This window comes from Dama dama, chromosome 18, assembly GCF_033118175.1.
Source record: "Dama dama isolate Ldn47 chromosome 18, ASM3311817v1, whole genome shotgun sequence".
Classification (NCBI taxonomy): domain Eukaryota; kingdom Metazoa; phylum Chordata; class Mammalia; order Artiodactyla; family Cervidae; genus Dama; species Dama dama.
The window spans coordinates 101,917,835-101,938,041 of NC_083698.1; the positions used below are offsets into that span (position 1 = coordinate 101,917,835).

General features: G+C 37.1%; 2 protein-coding genes across 2 annotated transcripts; both read left to right on the forward strand.

The window, feature by feature from the left end:
* The first annotated feature begins 266 nt into the window (after positions 1–266).
* LOC133072941 (olfactory receptor 2A25-like) lies at positions 267–1,196 on the forward strand. The gene has a single exon (XM_061166477.1). The coding sequence runs from the start codon at positions 267–269 to the stop codon at positions 1,194–1,196; it is 930 nt and encodes a 309-aa protein (XP_061022460.1).
* A 16,275-nt stretch (positions 1,197–17,471) lies between these two features.
* Positions 17,472–18,401, forward strand: LOC133072942 (olfactory receptor 2A12). The gene has a single exon (XM_061166478.1). The coding sequence runs from the start codon at positions 17,472–17,474 to the stop codon at positions 18,399–18,401; it is 930 nt and encodes a 309-aa protein (XP_061022461.1).
* Positions 18,402–20,207: the final 1,806 nt, after the last annotated feature.

Below are 20,207 nucleotides of genomic sequence, written 5' to 3' on the forward strand. Positions count from 1 at the left end.
TTTATTGACTACTATAACAGAATACTAGGACTTCCAAATACTAGCATTTAGCATACCACGGTGAAAATGTTTCCTTCTGTCTCATGTGGCATGCATAGTTTTCATTTATTAAATGACTAACAGGGCAAAAATATCATTGAAGATGTTTTATTAGGGAATAAACAGTGATTTAGCATGTTAGACATGTTAGACAAAGATTCAGCATGTTAAAACTCTCCCCTTGGACATTCCGATTTGGCAAGGTTCATTGTCTCTTTCACAGGGAAATGGAGAGAAATCAGACATCTGTCACTGAGTTCATCCTACTGGGGTTTCCCCTTGACACAAAGACTCAGATGCTCCTCTTTGGGCTCTTCTCCCTGTTCTATGTCCTCACCCTGCTGGGGAACGGGGTCATCCTGGGGCTCATCTCACAGGACTCCAGACTGCACACCCCCATGTACTTCTTCCTCTCACACCTGGCCATCGTTGACATGGCCTATGCCTGCAGCACGGTGCCCCAGATGCTGGTCAACCTCCTGAGTCCAGCCAAGCCCATCTCCTTTGCTGGCTGCATTACACAGACCTTTCTCTTCTTGAGTTTTGCCCACACCGAGTGTCTTCTCCTGGTGGTGATGTCCTATGATCGGTATGTGGCCATCTGCCACCCCCTCCGATATTCAGTCATCATGAGCTGGAGAGTCTGCATCACCCTGGCAGTGACTTCTTGGGTTTTTGGAGTCCTCCTGGCCCTAGTCCACCTGCTGTTACTCCTACCGTTACCCTTCTGTGGGCCCCAGAAAGTTAACCACTTTTTCTGTGAGATCATAGCTGTTCTCAAGCTGGCCTGTGCAGACACCCATATCAATGAGACCGTGGTTTTGGCTGGGGCAGTGTCTGTGCTGGTGGGACCATTCTCCTCAATTGTGGTATCTTATATTCATATTCTATGTGCCATCCTAAAGATCCGGTCAGGAGAAGGGCGCCAGAAAGCCTTCTCTACTTGCTCATCCCACCTCTGTGTGTTTGGGCTCTTTTATGGCACAGCCATTATCATGTATGTTGGGCCCCGATATGGGGACTCTAAGGAAGGGAAAAAGTACCTTTTGCTATTTCATAGCCTTTTCAATCCCATGCTCAACCCGCTGATCTATAGTCTGAGGAATAGAGAGGTCAAAGCTGCTCTGAAGAGAATGCTTCACAAAGAGAGAAGTTGACGAAAAACTTAAAGAATAATAAAATGACTGAGTTTAAATTCCCCTAAGAAGTCATCTCATCCAATAACTACATAGATATCAAAACATGCTTTAGGGCATTTTCTTCATCTTCTTCAAATGTTCCTAAGACTGTCATCCAAGAAAGCCCAGTCTACATTTCTGGCTCTGGTAGTGAAGCTAGTGCTGCACAAGAAAATGAAAATAGTTTCCACATAACTGCACAGTGTATATACTTTTAATGTGGTTATGTGAAATATCCTGAATAAGAGGAAATAAGTGTGTATATTTTTTGTTCTGTAATTGGAACTTACAGACAAAATATTATGGAATAAAGCAAGGTATTTGTAGAATATTTAAGATAAAGGAGTTGGGAGACATTAATAACATAGTAGTTAAACATTTTAAGTTCAGCAACTATTGTCTCTTTCAAAAATTGGTTTACACTTGAAATATTTCTTTATATTCCCATGATAGTGATGTTTTCTAAGGCATAACCAACTTAAATGAAGAAGAGTATGAGCCATGGCTTCAGGGGAAAGAGAATTAAGAATATAATTGTGATGCAATTAACAGCAACAGGAAAACACCAAATGATGTCGTGCTAGTAAATATATAGACATACCAGAGCTTTCTCAGTTAGTTTTTTCTCTACTTGTGGAGTGTGGGTGGCAATCCATGGATTGTGGAAGTGAGAGAAGAGAGCAGAATGGAAGTAACAAAGTCCTTGAAAGAACTCTGTTTTTTCCTCATTGTCTTGGTCATGGGAAATGACCAAATGACCTTGTCTCTTATGGGAAATGATCAAAATTTGGAGAAAACACCCTAGCAAATAAGAACATATTGTAATTGTGAAGATTAGTTGACTAGGGATACTGGAGCTATAACTTATCAGAAATCATTTGGTTTTAAGTTGATATTTGAGTAAGTTAAATAGCCATTTTAATCAAGCATAAAATTCTAACAATTATGAAGTGATAGAAAATAGTTAAGAAGTAATGGAAAAGGATATATAGAGAGGCTTTTTTTTTGTTTGTTTTTCACCTCTTTCCTCAAATTACATACTTAATTAAACCTTCTAAATATTTAAACTGTATATAAAGGAATTATTCAAATTTTAAAATAAGATTTTTTGTGAAAAATGTTTTTGAAGATGAAAACATGTTAACGTCTCTCTTATAAAACAGCCCTTTTTAAGGATATCTGTTATGAAGGCATTTTATCCACGGCCAAAAAAAGGTTTAAAAATACGCATGTTTTGAGTTCAGCTAGAGCTTGGTTTTTACAAAGGTCTTTCAGTTGCTAAGTGTGCAACTTACCTAAATTCTTTGAAGTTTAGTTTTAATATGTGCAAAAAGTTCACTGATACTAAGCTCACAGGTGTGTTGTGAAGAGAAAATACTATATGCAAAACGCTTATCAGAATCCATGACACATAGTAAGAGCTGAACAAATGCTATCAATATCATCTACAGCATAAGCTTAGCATATCTTTAAAGAATAAGACCTATAAGCTATAAATAAGACAGTAGCAAATTAGATTTCCCACTGTACTAGAAAGAAGCATAAATTATAAAATTTAGCCTTTTACCTGATGCAAAATAATTTATGAAGTCAATGACTCATAATGTCTTTACTTTGCAATCTTAATTCTCTAAAGAGGTAATGAATAGCTAAAAATACAGGAATAAATACAAGTCAAAATTGTTAAAATTCATTTTCACGTGTGTGTATACTCACACACACATTTGTGCTGTTAGGTCTGGAAATGAAAACATGAAAAGAATACATTCTCTACTATGACTTTATTCATTATCTAGTGGGGATAACAACTGATATATAAATGAAATTAACCTTACCACACACTAAATAAGTTACTGAGCTCTGCAGAGGGTAGAGCTAATGTAGCTCAGGAAAGTATAACTCACTTAGGGTGAGAGTGGCTAAGAAAGACTTCCAGGAGAAGATCATCTTAAAGAATGAGTGAGAGTTAACCAGAAGTATGAGGTGGCATGGCAGAAACATGTATTCTGCCTAATGAGTGGAAGGAGCAAAAGCCCAAAGGGAGTAAGCGACATGTATGGGGTGGGGCAAACGCCAAAGGTCAGGGTTTTTTTGACAGAAAAACACAAAGCAAGGATTAATGAGAAGCAAGGTTGGAGAAGAAGCAGCAGGGAAACACTCATATTCCAAGCTATTGATCCAGAAATATGTCCTGTGTGAAATGTGAAGCCATTAAAGGGTTCTAAGTATGAAAATATCAAGTAGACAGACCTTAATTTAGGCTGGTTCTAGGGCTGTATGGAGCAAGGATTTGATGTATCCAAACTGGTATCAGAGAAATCAGCTTAAAAGCTACTATTAGTCCAGGCAAGAAATGCTGGCTAGAGGATGGCCTGGAGAAATACACACAGGTTAGAGTGGTAGTGATGGACCTGAGAGATAACAAGGGAAGATGTAGTTGTTGTTCACTTGCTCAGTCGTGTCCAGCTCTCTGCAACCACGTGAACTGCAGCACACCAGACTTCCCTGTCCTTCACTATCTCCTGGAGTTTGCTCAAACTCATGTCCATTGAATTGATGATGCCATCCAACCGTCTCATGCTCTGTCACTTCCTTCTCGTGCCTTCAATCTTTCCCAGCATCAGGGTCCTTTCCATTGAGTCAGCTCTTCAGATCAGATGGCCAAAGTATGGGCGCTTCAGTTTCAGCATCAGTCCTTCCAATGAATATTCAGGGTTGATTTCCTTTGGATTGATTGGTTTGATCTCCTTGCTGTCCAAGAGACTCTCAAGAGTTTTCTCCAGCACCGTAATTCAAAAGCAATAATTCTTAGGCACTCAGCTTTCTTTATGGTCCAACTCTCACATCCAGACATGACTACTGGAAAAACCATAGCTTTGACTAGATGGACCTTTATCTGCAAAGAAGACCTTTCTCCACTTTTTAATATGCTGTCTAGGTTGGTCATAGCTCTTCTTCCAAAGAGCAAGTGTCTTTTAATTTCATGGTTGCTATGATTTTGGAGCCAAAGAAAATAAAGTCTCTCACTGTTTCCATTGTTTCCCCATGTATTGGCCTTGAAGTGATGGGACCAGACGCCATGATCTTAGTTTTCTGAATGTTGAGTTTTAAGCCAGTGTTTTTACTCTCCTCTTTCACTTTCATCAAGAGCTCTTAAGTTCCTCTTCACTTTCTGCTATAAGGGTGGTGTCATCTGCACATCTGAGGTTATTGATATTTCTCCCAGCAATCTTGATTCCAGTTTGTGCTTCATCTAGTCCAGCATTTTGCATGATGTACTCTGTATTTAAGTTAAATAAGCAAGGTGACAAAATACAACCTTGACATACTCCTTTCCCAATTTGGAACCAGTCCGTAGTTCCATGTCTGGTTCTAACTTGCTTCTTGACTAGATTTCTCAGGAGGTAGGTAGAATTATTTAAGTCCTTGCCAGAGGCAGCAAGGGTCCAGGAAAGCTGTCTTACTGCTCCTGGATCCAGACACAACAGTTCTTGAGTGCTTATCTCTCCTTGCTCAACCTTATGTGATGTTTTTATGCAGTTGCTTTGCACATTGTTCTCCAGCCAGAGATAGTAATGGGAAATGTTAGGGAAATACTCATATATTTTGAGATTTATTCTCATTGTATCCAACAGCCCCCTGTCTGCGATTTCAAGCCAGAACGGGAAACCCAGGATATACATGCATCTGACCAACAATGTTTTCTTACCTGTCTTCCTTTCCCTTCTGTTTCAATGGGACCAGAAGAACAGAGTTTCTGCCTCTCCAAAAACAGAGAATACCCTTACATCTTAGGCTGGATTCTCTCTGCCACTAGATTTTTGCAACTTTAGTGGCTCCATTATCCTGGGTTCCCCCCAAATAAAAGCTTATGTATGTAAGAAAGTGTTAGTCGCTCAATCATTTCCCACTCTGTGACCCCATGAACTGTAGCCCACCAGGCTCCTCTGTCCATGGAATTCTCCAGGCAAGAATACTGCAGTGAATAGCCATCCCCTTCTCCATGAGATCTTCCCGACCCAGGGATCAAACCCAGGCCTACCACATTGCAGACAGATTCCTTACCATCTGAGCCACCAGGCAAGCAGCAACATTTAATGATAAATAAGGAAAAAGAGTGAGACAAAAGAGTTGGGAGAGGAAGTTCAAGGGTGCTTTACTGATTGATGCCGGCATTACTTCTGGGTTTTAGAAACAACTAGTTGTCCTACCTCATGGGATTGTCTTATGAGAAGCCTTATGAAATATGTGTCTTAGAACAGTCCATCCAAGAATAGATAAGTGAATAACTTAATTGCTTGATTCTCTCATTCATAAATGTGTGTTTCACTCCACGGGGTATTAATTATCCATCTTATAGGTTTATATGCACATCATGACCACCAAGGAGTCCTGTGTGACTTTCTCCAGGGGTAAAGGAAAACCTTGGCCCAGGAAGCAAGAGGCATGCAAGGTTACATGAGGTGAGGTGCTGTTGTGTTTTACTCAGTGAAGACGACTGGGTTAGACTAGAGTTAGTCTCGTGGAGGGCTGAGATGGGATAAGTGGATGAAGATTCCAGAGAGCTCAGACTGACAGATGTGAGGAAGCGAAAGAGTGGTGTCTGCCACAACGGTCAAGTCCCAGGGAACTAAATCCTGATTTATCCATGAAACAATGAATTTAGACAGAGTCTGCTATGTTTTCTGACTTTTATATTGGCATGGACTTTTTTTTTGACTACTTTTATGACTGCTCTATTGGTGTGGACTCAAAACCTTTATTCTAGCTGTCAAAATAAGAATATGGAATGATTGAGAATGTGACTGAGGCTTGCCTGTTATAGTTTGTATGGAATGTACTTGTGTGTTTAAATATAAAGTTACAATGAAGTATAAAAACTATACTGATGAATTCATCAATTTAGAGCTTTTTGGAGGAATTTGTGCTCATTTTTCTGAATCATTAGTGAAAACACAGCGTCACAATTATCTAACAGAAAAGAAGTTCGGTAAAACTACATGATAATGTATTCACAACTCTAAGAAAAAGAAAGAAAGAAAAAAGAAGGGAGGTAAGAAAACTTTCTTATAAAACAAACTGCCTTTCAGTTAAATTTCAGTATTCATTGTCAAGCTTTCGGTTTTTAACTGTATCTCTTTCAAGTAATTAAAACTTTTTAACAACTAAGTTAAAGCTGTTTAACAACTAAGTTTTTGAAGTGTTTCAAGAGTTTGAAGTAGAAAAACAAAACCTTGAATAGAACACAAAATTTAAGCAGCTCTTTAAACATCTTCAGAACACTTTAAAATTAATTTTCCAAATTATCATCATTCATATGAAAAATATAAATAATAAATGTTAAATTTAAAAAGAGATACAATTATCTGTAATTAATATTGATGACTTTTTCAATTTTATTCTCTCTTTATGGGAAGGCCTTAAGAAAATAGGTAGTACTATTGTGTGTTCATAGGAGCCTAAAGCCTTATATCTTTCTTCAGGGAAATTTGATACAAAGAGATGAATGCTGTTAGTTTCAATCCAATAATTCCAATTTAAATAATTCATCTGAGGACATAATTATGTGAGCAAAGATGCCTTGTTGTAGCAGTACTTCTAGTAGCTAAAAGATTGGAAACATCCAAAGTTTCTACTATTAAGAGATAGATAAAATATGTACTTATATGGAACATGCATTCAAAAGAATATATTCTTAAAAATCGACCTTTATCATATATGTATTGACTTGTAATATTTTTAATAAATTCATATTAAATGAAAAAAGATCACTAATGCCATTATATAATATGCATTTTTGAGAGTAAATTCACATAAAGAAAATATTTTCCTTATCTGAATTTTTAAGTCCAAGTATGACGGGCATATGTTAACTATATAATGAAGAAATAGAAAGTTTTTGAAAGTATAGTTTTAAAAATAGAAAATCTATAATATGAAACAGTTAAATTAAGGTTTATAAACAATCTGATTATGTAGAGACAATAAAAATTATGGACTGGAAAAATTGGGGAATACAAGAATCTGATGGGTAAGTAAAAGAAACTGGAAAATGGAAATGGTGAAAATACCATGAAACAACACTTAAGTGGAGAAATTGGAATAGAAAATGTAGAATTGGCAATTCTCAGAAATAATATGCAAAATTTGTTTTATTCCTATTTTATCTTTTTCTTCATTAGTATATATTAGAATTTTTACCATATTCCCATATGTCTTTCAGACTCAGCTCCATTTTTCATTACTTTTAATGCTATTGCTTGTTAGTTTCTTATTAATCTTCATGTAAGTTCATTGGTCGGAGAAGGCAATGGCACCCCATTCCAGTACTCTTGCCTGGAAAATGCCATGGAAGGAGGAGCCTGATAGGCTGCAGCCCATGGGGTCACTAAGAGTCGGACACGACTGAGCGACTTCAATTTCACTTTTCACTTTCATGCATTGGAGAAGGAGATGGCAATCTACGCCAGTGTTCTTCCCTGGAGAATCCCAGGGACGGGGGAGCCTGGTGGGCTGCCGTCTATGGGGTCGCACAGAGTCGGACACGACTGAAGTGACTTAGCAGCAGCAGCAGCAAGTTCATTGGTCCTGCTTGCTGTTGGGGGCAGTCATCTGTTAAATCTATCTAATGATTTCTTAATTTAAGATAATACATATTGCTGTTTCAGAGCAGATATTGGATTCTTTTTGTAGACTCTAATTCTTCAGTGAAACATTATATTTTTCATTTTTGCTATCTTTGTTTCCCATTTCTTTGATATAAATTATAGTTATTTGGTAACTTTATTTGTAACTTCACTATCTGTATTATGTCTGGGGCCTCAACTGTCAACTAATGTATCTCTTGAGCATTGATCATTTCTTCTTGATTTTCAATGGTTAAATTATACACTGTAGAAGCTATCAATTATATTATACTTCTATAAAGATTATTGAGGTTTTTGTGCTTTTCCCATGAACAAACAATTACATTTGTTGGAGATCACCTTGTTTCTCTTGGGTCTTGATTTTAGGTTTGTTCAGTTCAGTCGCTCAGTCATGTCCAACTCTTTGTGACCCCATGAATCGCAGCATGTCAGGCCTCCCTGTCCATCACCAACTCCCGGAGTTTACTCAAACTCATGTCCATCGAGTTGGTGATACCATCCAGCCATCTCATCCTCTGTCGTCCCCTTCTCCTCCTGCCCCCAATCCCTCCCAGCATCAGGGTCTTTAGGTTTGTTAATATGGGTCTATTTTATTGTTACTCTTACTCCTTGGATGTCATTTTTGCACATATATAAAAATCTTTATGAAGATCTCTCCAGGTTGGCTAGGTTATAACTTCAACTTCCTCTAGACATTTTGCAGCGTCTGAAATATCTGTCCAGTTATGCTCAGCTTGTCTCACCTCTCAGTTCCTCAACAACTGTTCCCTGTTAGGCTTTAACATTCATGTGCTTTAGGATTAAGAAATACCTCACAAAAACTTTTGCACAAATTTTGGGGGCTCCTTATCTACAGATCTTTCCTTTTCCAAATACCCCCACAACTCAATTCCTAGCCCTCTTAAACTCCATATCTCCATTTTTTAATACTTCCATCCAACAAGACTGTAGCTTTCTGCTCAGATTCCATTTTTATGGTCACCGATTAGAAAATGCCTCTAGGAACTAGGCCTCTAGGAATGTGAGCTCAACTGACAAATCCTTTTTCTCAAGGATCACAGGTTATACTATTGACTCATTTGAAGCCTAAGTTCACCAACAACTATCTTGATAACTTTACCTTGCTAAAAAAACACTAAATATTATCAAATAATTTTTTGAAGAATTATCTTCAGCATGTAACACATTTTTATTAAATTCATTAATGATTAAGACAGCCTGAAGGCCCTTGGAGAGAGTTTACACAAATGCCAATCTGCTCCAGTTAATGTTTTTATTTTTATACTGAGGTCTTTATTACTAGGAAGGTAAAAACTGGGGCAATACAATCCTGAGCCATATTCCAAAAGAGATGATAATTCTTAATTGTCAAGTCATATGCCTGAAAGCCAATATTCAGCAAGTTGATTTGTGGCTATTAATCATGCACACCATATGGTAACATTTCATTGTCTGAAAAGTGAGTAATTAGCTACTTTATACTGAGTTGTGTCCCCTCAAAGTTAATATATAGAAACCATGGCCCCAGAGTGCATATAAATGTGACTTTTCAGAGATAAGATTTATGGAGGTAATTATATTAATGTGAGGTATTTATAGTGGCCCTAATTCGAAGTGACCAATGTCCTTGAAAGGAGATAGAATATAGACATAGACAGAAGGAAGACCTTATGAAGACGAAGGGAGAAGACAGTCATCTAGAAACCAGGAAGAGTGGCCTCAGAAGAAACCAAACATGTCAACGCCTTTATCTTTGCCTACAAACCCCTAGGACTGTGAGAAAATAAATTTCTATTATTTATGTGGTGGTTAGGTTTTGGAAATCCTAGAAAACTAGGCCATTAGCCCAGAGTTATAAAAGACTCGAATGTTGGCAGAGAACCTATGGACATCCTACTGTAGGCTTTAAATCATCTCTAGATTACTTATAATACCTATTTGCAAGATTGTATTTGACCTGGCTCATCCTTCTCATTGTGTATTTATAGAATAGAGTGTTTATGGAAAATAGTGAGAAGCACTTATTAAGCATCACAGCTGTCGGAGGTACTGATAACAGGCATTACTCATGAAGATATGGTGCCAAACTCTCTGACCAAAAAACTTCAGAGGAAAAGCTGAGCAATGAGATGGATACAGTGGCTCTGAAAGGCTCCAGCATCTTCCTGGGAATTCAGAGGACCATGCGCATGTGTAGGGATGTCTGCATGTCCAGGACTCGGGTATCTACAAGGAAAAAGTGAGAAGGTTCTGGACTCTCACTCTCTGCCTGACTTTAGGAGTCTGTACAAATATAAGAAGTGAAGACTAGTGTGGAGAGATGAACTGCCCGCCTGAACACTGATATTTTGCTCTCCTGGTGGTCCTTCTACTTTCCTGGTTGCTCCTCATCATTTCCCATATCTAAAAACACTGGCATTTTTCAGGGTTGATTCTTCATATCTATTTTCTATCTCCTTTCTATGGACCTCATCAGTCTCAATGGTTACAATACATTATATATGCTTGTGCTGTTGTGCTTTGCTGCTCAATTGTGTCCAATTCTTTGCGACCCCATGGACTGTATGTAGCCCGCCAGGCTCCTCTGTCCATGGGGATTCTCCAGGCAAGAATATTGGAGTGGGTTGCCGTGCCCTCCCCCAGGGGATCTTCCCAAGCCAGGGATCAAACCTAGATCTTCTGCATTGCAGATGATTTCTTTACTGTCTGAGCCACCACGGAAGCCCATTACATGTGATGCTAACCCATAAGTTGATATCTCAAACCAGGTCTCTGCCCAAAATGCAGTGGTTCAGAACAGATGTTTGCCTATTGCATGCCGGCCTGAAACAGTAGTGCCTGATGACTTTCTATCTCAAGAGAGTAAGTCCAGCATTCTTAAAGTCACAAAACATGCCCCAATTATAAGAGAATAGAGTTCAATCTTTATGACTTTCTGAGTAAAAAAAATTATTTGTAATAGAAGTTTTTGGTAGTTCATTTCATAATAACACTTTTCAGCAGACGAAGATTGTTCACTCTCCAGGGAGGATTTGGTCCTTTGAGGTGCTGTCTTAACAAACTCCATGGGGTCCACACATATCACATCATGACATTTAAATCATTCCAAAAAGGGGATATGGAGGCAGGCATGACTTGAAGATCAAGTACATAATAAGTCTAATTACTTAGAAATTGTTCTATGTGACATAATCCATAATATATGACTTAGACTTGTTAAATTTTCATACCAAGATCCCTCTGAGTAGGATTACCCCAGCCATTCTTCCTGAGTTCTTATTTCTCTGCTTAAGTAGTTACACACACACACACACACACACACACACACACAATCATGGATGGCAACCCGGGAGAGCAAAGAGGGGAGGGTCTACTCTGTAGGGAAGACAGAACGGTGAGAAGACGCTTAGTAATTTGTTCCCTGGGCTCAACAGGAATGCCTCTGGGGAATGGGCTGGTTTTAGGTGATCAGACTCTAAAACCCTCACACCTCGAAGCTCCTGAGCACCCTGAGTCCCGTCCTTCCGTCAGGACAGAGAAGGTGTCTGGGACTCCCCATCCACTGCACTCACTCCACGGAGCAGGTGACTCAGCTCCAGCCATTCCCATCTCTGTGAGTTTTCCTCTACATTCCAGCCCAAGTTGAGGAAAAGATCAGAAATAGTACCAGCCCATAGTTGCACAAATCATTATTTATATACTGGTCAATGGTTTACAGAAGAGGACAGAAGGCTGGCAGAAATCATCAGGTTTAGGAAGACAAAAATGGCACTTTTGTGAAGACCCCTTTCCTGCTCTGTACTGGGGTCTCAGAGTCACAACTGATACCCACACTGTCTAACCATAGGTTCCTCATTCCTCTGACTAGTCCCTCCCAGGTCACAGGGCTCCAGCCTTATTCTCCAGGGGTGGTGGTTCTGATCCCAGGGAAACCCTTAATCAGATCCTAGAGTGGGATTATGTGGTGCCACTGTCACTTATGTTTAGAGGGAAGTATTTGCTGCTGGAAATACGGTAAAACGTTCTGCTACGAAAACTGTTTCTCCATTTCACCTCTGTTCTGTATCTGGCATCATGTTAAGTAAAAACATTTGCTTTATAAAAACTTTAAAAATTTAAGTGTCTTCTCTCTCTCTTTCTCTAGATTACTTTCGAGAAATGGTTGTTAAAGATATTAACCTAAGTGAAAATGTGTTGTTCTTAAATTTACAAAATACACAAAGAAAAGGAAATCCGATCAGAATGTTCACTATTGTAACGAGACAATCTTCTTCTTTTGGAGTCTGTTTAAGAAATATTGCTACTCTAAGAGCCTCTAATTTGTATTCTGGAAGATTTGCTTGTATCTTTTATGTTTAGTTCTAAAACCTACCTGAAATTTATTTTCTATATTATATATGGTAAGGGTCATGTCTTAGTTTTCTTCCTCATGAATAGCCATCCTACTCAGCACTGTTTATTGAAAATATCAGTGCCACCTTTGTCTTAGATCAAGTGTGTGTGTGTGTATGTGTGTGTGTACGTATTTCTGTATTTCTGAGTTAACCAAGCTATTTCATTGGTTTATTTGTTCATCCTTGCCTCAACACCACATTGACTAATAATTGAAGTTTTATAGTTCAGTTCAGCTCAGTCACTCAGTCGTGTCCAACTCTTTGCAACCCCATGAACTGCAGCATGCCAGGCCTCCCTGTCCATCACCAACTCCTGGAGTTTACCCAAACCCATGTCCATTGAGTCAGTTGTGGCATCCAACCATCTCATCCTCTGTCATCTTCTTCTCCTCCTGCCCTCAATCTTTCCCAGCATCAGGGTCTTTCCAAATGAGTCAGCTCTTCACATGAGGTGGCCAAAGTATTGGAGTTTCAGCTTCAACATCAGTCCTTCCAATGAACACCCAGGACTGATCTCCTTTAGGATGAACTGGTTGGATCTCCTTGCAGTCCAAGGGACTCTCAAGAGTCTTCTCCAACACCACAGTTCAAAAGCATCAATTCTTCAGAGCTCAGCTTTCTTTATAGTCCAACTCTCTCATCCATACATGACTACTGGAAAAACCATAGCCTTGACTAGACAGACCTTTGTTGACAAAGTAATGTCTCTGCTTTTTAATATGCTGTCTAGATTGGTCATAACTTTCCTTCCAAGGAGTAAGCATCTTTTAATTTCATGGCTGGAATCACCATCTGCAGTGATTTTGGAGCCCAGAAAAATAAAGTCAGCCACTGTTTCCAGTAATTCCCCCTCTATTTGCCATGAAGTGATGGGACCGGATGCCATGATCTTAGTTTTCTGAATGCTGAGCTTTAAACCAACTGTTTTCACTCTCCTCCTTCACTTTCATCAAGAGGCTCTTTTGTTCTTCTTCACTTTCTACCATAAGGGTGGTGACATCTGCATATCTGAGGTTATTGATATTTCTTCCGGCAATCTTGATTCCAGCTTGTGCTTCCTCCAGCCCAGCATTTCTCATGATGTACTCTGCATATAAGTTAAATAAGCATGGTGACAATATACATGATTATGATCAATAAATTCCTTTTATTTCATTGGTTTTATTCTCAGATATTTTTGGCTCTCCTTGATCTTTGACATTTTTGCATACAAAATTTAGAATAAGATTATTGATTTCCACAAATAAAGAAAATTTCCTAGAATTCTGATTTGGATTTCATTGAAAGTATAGATGAATTTGGAGAAGTTTAGAATCTTTACAAATTTTCCAATTTTTAAACATCTATATATTTTCATTTTTTTGCATTGACTTTGAATCCAGAATTTTTATAATTACACTTAATTTCAACAGTTCATCTATAGTTTTTTCTTCATATACAATTGGTATTTTGTATTTTCCATTTTAATGTGCCCTTTATTCTTCTTTTTGCCTGTTGCTGACTAGTTATGAGTCAATGTTAACTAGAAGTGTTTTCAGTGAAGCACATTAGGTTTATTTTCTAGCTCATAAGAAAAGTTTTTATTATTTTACTATTAAATATAATTTTTCTGTAAGTTTTGGAGATATTTTTCTCAGATTAAAGATGTTTCTTCCTATTTGATATTTGCTAAGTCTTTGTAGGGAATAGATTTTGAATTTTATCTTTCTGGTGGATTTACCTTTTCATTATTATTCTGTAGTAGTTCCCGTGTGTCTATCAATGCTTTGAAGTTATCTCAGTATAGCAACTACCAGATTCTATATGGCTCAAACATGTTTTTCGATTATTTCATCTTTAACCTTGGTCTGTGTGTGAGAGAGACAGAGAGAGATGGAGATAAGGAGAGTGACAGAGAGTTTGTATGTCTGTATTTATGTTTAGGTAGTTTAGGCATGACTCTTGAAAGGATTTTGTAACTTGATTTTCTTTTTTCCTTTTATTATGATTAACTCTATCTTTTAATGAAGAAGGAAATGGCAACCCATTCCAGTATTCTTGCCTGTAAAATCCCATGGGCAGAGGACTCTGGCAGGCTACAGTCCATGGGGTCACAAAGAGTCGGACACGACTGAGCAACTTCACCTTCACCTATCTTTTAATGTCTTCCATTTATGCATAATGTTTAATTTACATACATAGATTTATTAATATCAGTTTAAATTGTGTTTTCTGTTCATTATAAAATTATTTGCTCCTTTATTTCTCCTTTTCTTCCTTCTGCCTGCTGTGGATTCATAATGCTTTTACTTTCTTTTCATTTGTCTTGTAATTTGGGGATCCATAGATTTTATGTCATACCTTTTAAAAATGATTTCCATTAATTGATAGTATCTAAATTTAATCAAGTACTCTAACAAATTTCAAGTGATTTAGAATTCAATTCTTATCAAGAATGTTAATATTAACTTTTCTATCTAATATCTCTTTCTCTGTTTACTCATTTTCAAAGATTTAATGTCTTCTTTTAAAATGCCAAAATAATCATTTTATAATCTATAGGTTATAAAACTTATCAAAATAATTTTTTCAAATTATGTGTCAATCTACCTGTAGGTTACCCTTTATTGTTATTGAGGAATATACTTTAATAGTACTCTGAGGATCTGTAGGTATGTAATACCATCTTATCTTCATATAAAGTCTTACTTTTCTCTCATTCATTCAAATGAATTCTTGAATATACATAATTTTAGAAAGACAACCTGTCCCCTTTTTGGCACATTAAAGAAAATAGCTTATTGCTTCTAGACCCTTTGCTGATGATGAGAAGTCGTGTTCAGTTGAATTGTTGTTCCTATATATATAATTATTTTTACCCTGGATAACTTTTTAGTATTTCCTCTTAGTTTTGAAAAAAGTAAACCATAAAGTCTAAGAAGGACTGCTTAGGAGACAAAAGAAATTATAACTTCTATTAAAAATCACAGGGACTTCCCTGATGGTCCAGTGGCTAAGACTCCATGCTCCCAGTGCAGGTGACCCAGATTCAAGCCCTGGTCGGGGAACAAGATCCTGCATGCTGCAACTGAGAGTTCGCATGCTGCAGTAAAGTTTGAAGATCCCATGTGCTGCAGCTAAGACCTGGTGCAGCCAAATAAATACATAAATAAATGTTTTTTTTCTAATCACAAAATTTTAGAAGCAAAAAAGATACTATAATGACCAAGAACAATGGCCATGAATCAATATAAAAATATTTTAGAGGATGCATTGAATACATTGAAAAATGCATTGAAAAAATAGGTAGAGGGGATAAATGGTAACCTGGCATCTTTCATAGAATAAATGTGCAATTGAATTATAGTTATAAAATGTCTAAAACATGATGAAAAGAGTAAAAAGAAATCTAAGGGGGTAATTAAGAGCCTTAAGATAGGTTGATTGACTACAACATTGATTGAATAGGAATTCCAGAAGGTCAATACACAGTGAAATGTAGAGAATGAAGAAAAGACAATAGTCAGAGATGATTGTTAAGAATTTACATTTTTTTGAGAATTTATTTATCCTATTCTGTTCTCTGAGTACATTTTTATCTGAAGATTATATCATCTTCAGTTATGAAAAATTGCTTGAGTGTACATTTATGTTTATGTATTGCAGTCATTAAGTATAATAAATATTTGCAGTTTAAGGACTTAGGTCTATTTTTAATTCTGGAATGTTTATGGTGAAATCTCTTCAAATACTATTTCTTCACCATTTTCTTCATACTTTTTTGCTCTGGAAACTTTATCTTTTCTAAGTACAGCCTCTAATCTATTATTCATGTCTGTAAACTCCACTTTCAAAATATTATCCCTCTGTTTGTATTCAAGTCTGAGTGGATTCTTAACGTGACCTCCCAAGACTCTATTTCCCTCCTTAATTTTAGGTCTGGAAATTATTTTCTTTATTGGTTTTTAAAAATTGTATGGCTATATTTCTTATTTCAGAGGTCCACAGTTGATCTATTTTTACACATTGATTGTGTTTTCCTGACTTCCTTATTTATTTTTCTTAACTTATTAAACATCTGAATAAGCATATCCTTTATTAATCTGTTGGAACATCTTAACCATCCTTAATTATATTAAAGTTTTATGAAGATTCTTCTATAAATTTAGTTTTATCTTGAATAAATCAAGTTCCAATCATTTACCTTGTTTTCCTCTTTAGCATGAAATGTTTTGTATGTTTTTTAGGCACACAACTGAGTGAAAGTCTTTTTGGTTTTGCCAGTATTTTTATTTTGATTTGGTCTTTCCACCTTTTCTTTCTTCCTCTCTTGTGGTTTTTGTTGTTCTTCAGGTGACTTCATGGGCCCTTCACATAGAATCAAGTCCTATACAATCGTGTCTCAGGCACTAGTGATCTAACGACAGAGCCAGTAAGCACATTGACTTCCTTAGAATCACTGTATCTAGCAGCCCAACAGCAGTGTTTTTGTTTTGTTTTTATCTCATATTATGGCCCAATCGAAGCCTGTAGTTTCAACCAACCATTTTCGTACCCCACATCCCTAAACCTGTCCTGACCACATACCAGGTGAGTTCCAGGTATGATTCTCTGATTTCATACTTGGACCATATCATGTTTCTGATTAGTTTCTGTTGTATTGAAGAATTGTCTCACTTTAAACTCTGGTTGTATATTTGGGGGGTTTCATTTTATATTTTATTTCCATGAGTTTGAAGTACGGGAGAACCTAAGAACTCATCTTCAGGATGAATATTTACTTTCTCCTTAATAAAATATAAATCAATAGTTTAAGTATACTGATAAAATTGTTCAGCATCATTAAACTTCATTTTCTGTGAGAAAATAGAGATTAGTGAAAATAGTGGTAAATGAAACAATCTGCCACTATCTTCTCATTAGCTTCAGCTAACGAATTTTAAAAAATGACAAATATCTTATTTTTTGAAAAGAAGATAGAGATCCCAATTTTTATGCTAAATCTACTAATTTTTAAAATTGGTCAATAACTAAAATTTTAAAAATATCAGTAGAAGGCAAATTATCTAATCAATATCACAGGACTTTGGGCTGATTGGATCCAGGAATTACTGATTTGTGGCCTCTGGCATAAATTCTCACTTTGTATGAGCATATCACCTTTTTTTTTTTCTGCCCCTCAGCTCTACAATTTCTGTCCCAAGTGCAGCATTTTATTTATCTGTCAAAAGAGCATGGGAAGCAATCAGACATGGACCTCAGAAGTCATCCTGCTGGGATTCCAAGTTGACCCAGAACTTGAAGTTTTCCTCTTTGGCTTCTTCTTGTTATTCTATAGCCTCACACTGATGGGGAATGGGGTCATCCTGGGGCTCATCTGCCTGGACTCCAGACTGCACACCCCCATGTACTTCTTCCTCTCAAACCTGGCCATCATTGACATATCCTATGCCTCAAGCACTGTCCCTAAGATGCTGGCCAATCTTATAATGCAGAAGAAAACCATCTCTTTTGCTCCGTGTATACTTCAGACTTTTCTGTATTTGGCATTTGCTGTCACAGAGTGTATGAGTCTGGTGGTGATGTCCTACGATCGGTATGTGGCCATCTGCCACCCCTTGTATTACTCGGTCATCATGAGCTGGAGAGTGTGCACTGTCCTGGCTGCCACGTGCTGGATTTTCAGCTTCCTCTTGGCTCTGGTCCATATTTCTCTCATTCTGAGGCTACCTTTTTGTGGACCACAAAAAATAAACCACTTTTTCTGTCAAATCATATCAGTATTCAAATTGGCCTGTGCCGACATCAAGCTCAACCAAATCGTCCTCTTTGTAGGCTCCGTGTTGGTCTTGGTCGGGCCCCTCGGCCTGGTGCTGCTCTCCTACGCGCGCATCCTGGCCGCCATCCTGAGGATCCAGTCAGGTGAGGGCCGCGGAAAGGCCTTCTCCACCTGCTCCTCCCACCTCTGCGTGGTCGGGCTCTTCTTTGGCAGTGCCATCGTCATGTACTTGGCCCCCAAGTCCAGCCATTCTCAAGAACAAAGGAAGATTCTGTCATTGTTTTACAGCCTTTTCAACCCTATGCTGAATCCCTTAATCTACAGTTTGAGGAATGCAGAGGTGAAGGGTGCCCTGAGGAGATTTCTGGAGAAGAGATCGTTGTGAGAGATGGTTTGAAGTATGGTGTGTGAGCCTGTCCTCGTGACTCTGAAACCTTGAATGTCTTTTTGAGTCCTTTAATTTAACAAACCCTATACTCTTTATCTTTGGAATTCTTATAAAATGAGAAAATAAATACCTTTACTGTTTAAGCTCTTGATAGTAGCCCTGAGTTAAACGTTACGAAATAGAAAACACAGTCTAATCCTATTCATGAATACAAATGCAAATATCTTAAAGAAAATATTAGTAAAACAAATCCATAAAAGTAAAAGTAAATTATAAAGTTTTTATCCTGAAAAGGCAATAATTGTTTAACATTCAAATAATGAAAAAAAATTGTCACATTAACAAAATATACAATAAAGAAATTGTTTGACAAAATTTAACATCAATTAATGGTAAAACTCTTTTCAACCTAAAGAAGATTTACCTCCCAAATATAAATAAAGCAATAAGAATAATAAATTAACTTATTAATGTAATCCATAATTAAAATGAAATTTTATAAAATGCTACAATAAATAATGAATTTTAAATGCTTAGAAATAAATCTAACAAAGGATATACATAACTATAAAGAGACAATTAGAAAAATTATTGAGGCAAAATGGTAACTAAATATACATCTATACGATATGAGATATATCAGGCTCTTGAATTGAGAGACATAATACGGCAAATATTTAGTCTCTCCAAATTGATGAATATATTCAGTGTAATTCTAATAAATATCCTACAATATCTCGGAAATGTGTGAGTATCTGCAGAACTTGACAAGCTGATTCTAAAATGTGAAGGGCAATGGCTAGACCAAGTACCATTAACAAGGATGAAGTACAAGGTGAGAGGATTTTACAACAAAATGTACTATAAAGTGCAAATAAGTAAAACAGTGTAGTCTTTATCCAGGGATTCACTAATAAACAAACTGAAAAAAGAAAAGTAAGGAAGCTGACTCGTGACTTTATAAACAGTTACTATATGAGTGACACGATGTGGAAGATCAGTGGGGAAAGGAAGGGCTTTGCAGGAAGTGCTTCTGGTACTATTGAGTAACCGTGTAGGTGCTCAAGCATGCTAAAAAACCATTCCTAGCGTTTACAAGTCATAAGTGTCAAAGGCAAAACTATAAAGCTTTTAAAAGTATGAAAGGGAGGGATTTTTAAACCAATGTACAAATTAGCCACCAGAGAAAACATTGATAAATTTGACTAGACTGGAATTAAAAGTATCTGTTAATCAGAAAAGAGCATAAAAAGACTGAAAAGACAAGACAGAGATTCCTATTTTACTGGATCTTCTAATTTATCAGGTCTCAAACATTATAGACTTCAAATTTCTTCCTCAAAGACAAGCATATTTCACAGTCCCACTTGTCGGAACTAGGTGAGTTTCATTCACATATCTCTGAAGTGTATCTTTTTCATGACATTTTTAAGTATCTGAAGTTTTCCTCCTTTGTATTTGTTTATAGGTTTATTCACAGTTTACAATCTCTAACATACAAAATCACTATCACTATAAGTATCCACTTTGTCTTACTCATAGCTGTGTCTGTAGTAACTAGGGCAGAATGAGGCACAGAGAAAACCCTCCATAAATCTCTGTAGACAAACTGACCAATAGGCATCCCCATGTTTTCTTCTTGAAACCAAGGAGCACTCAAATTAGGGGAGAGATGATACATTTTTATTTTATACTTTTAATTCTCATTTTTTTAACATGAGAAGACCAAGGAATAGAGAGGCTGAGTAATTTACCCAGAGTCATTGTTGAGGTAGCATATGAAAAAGTTGGTGCTGATGTTGT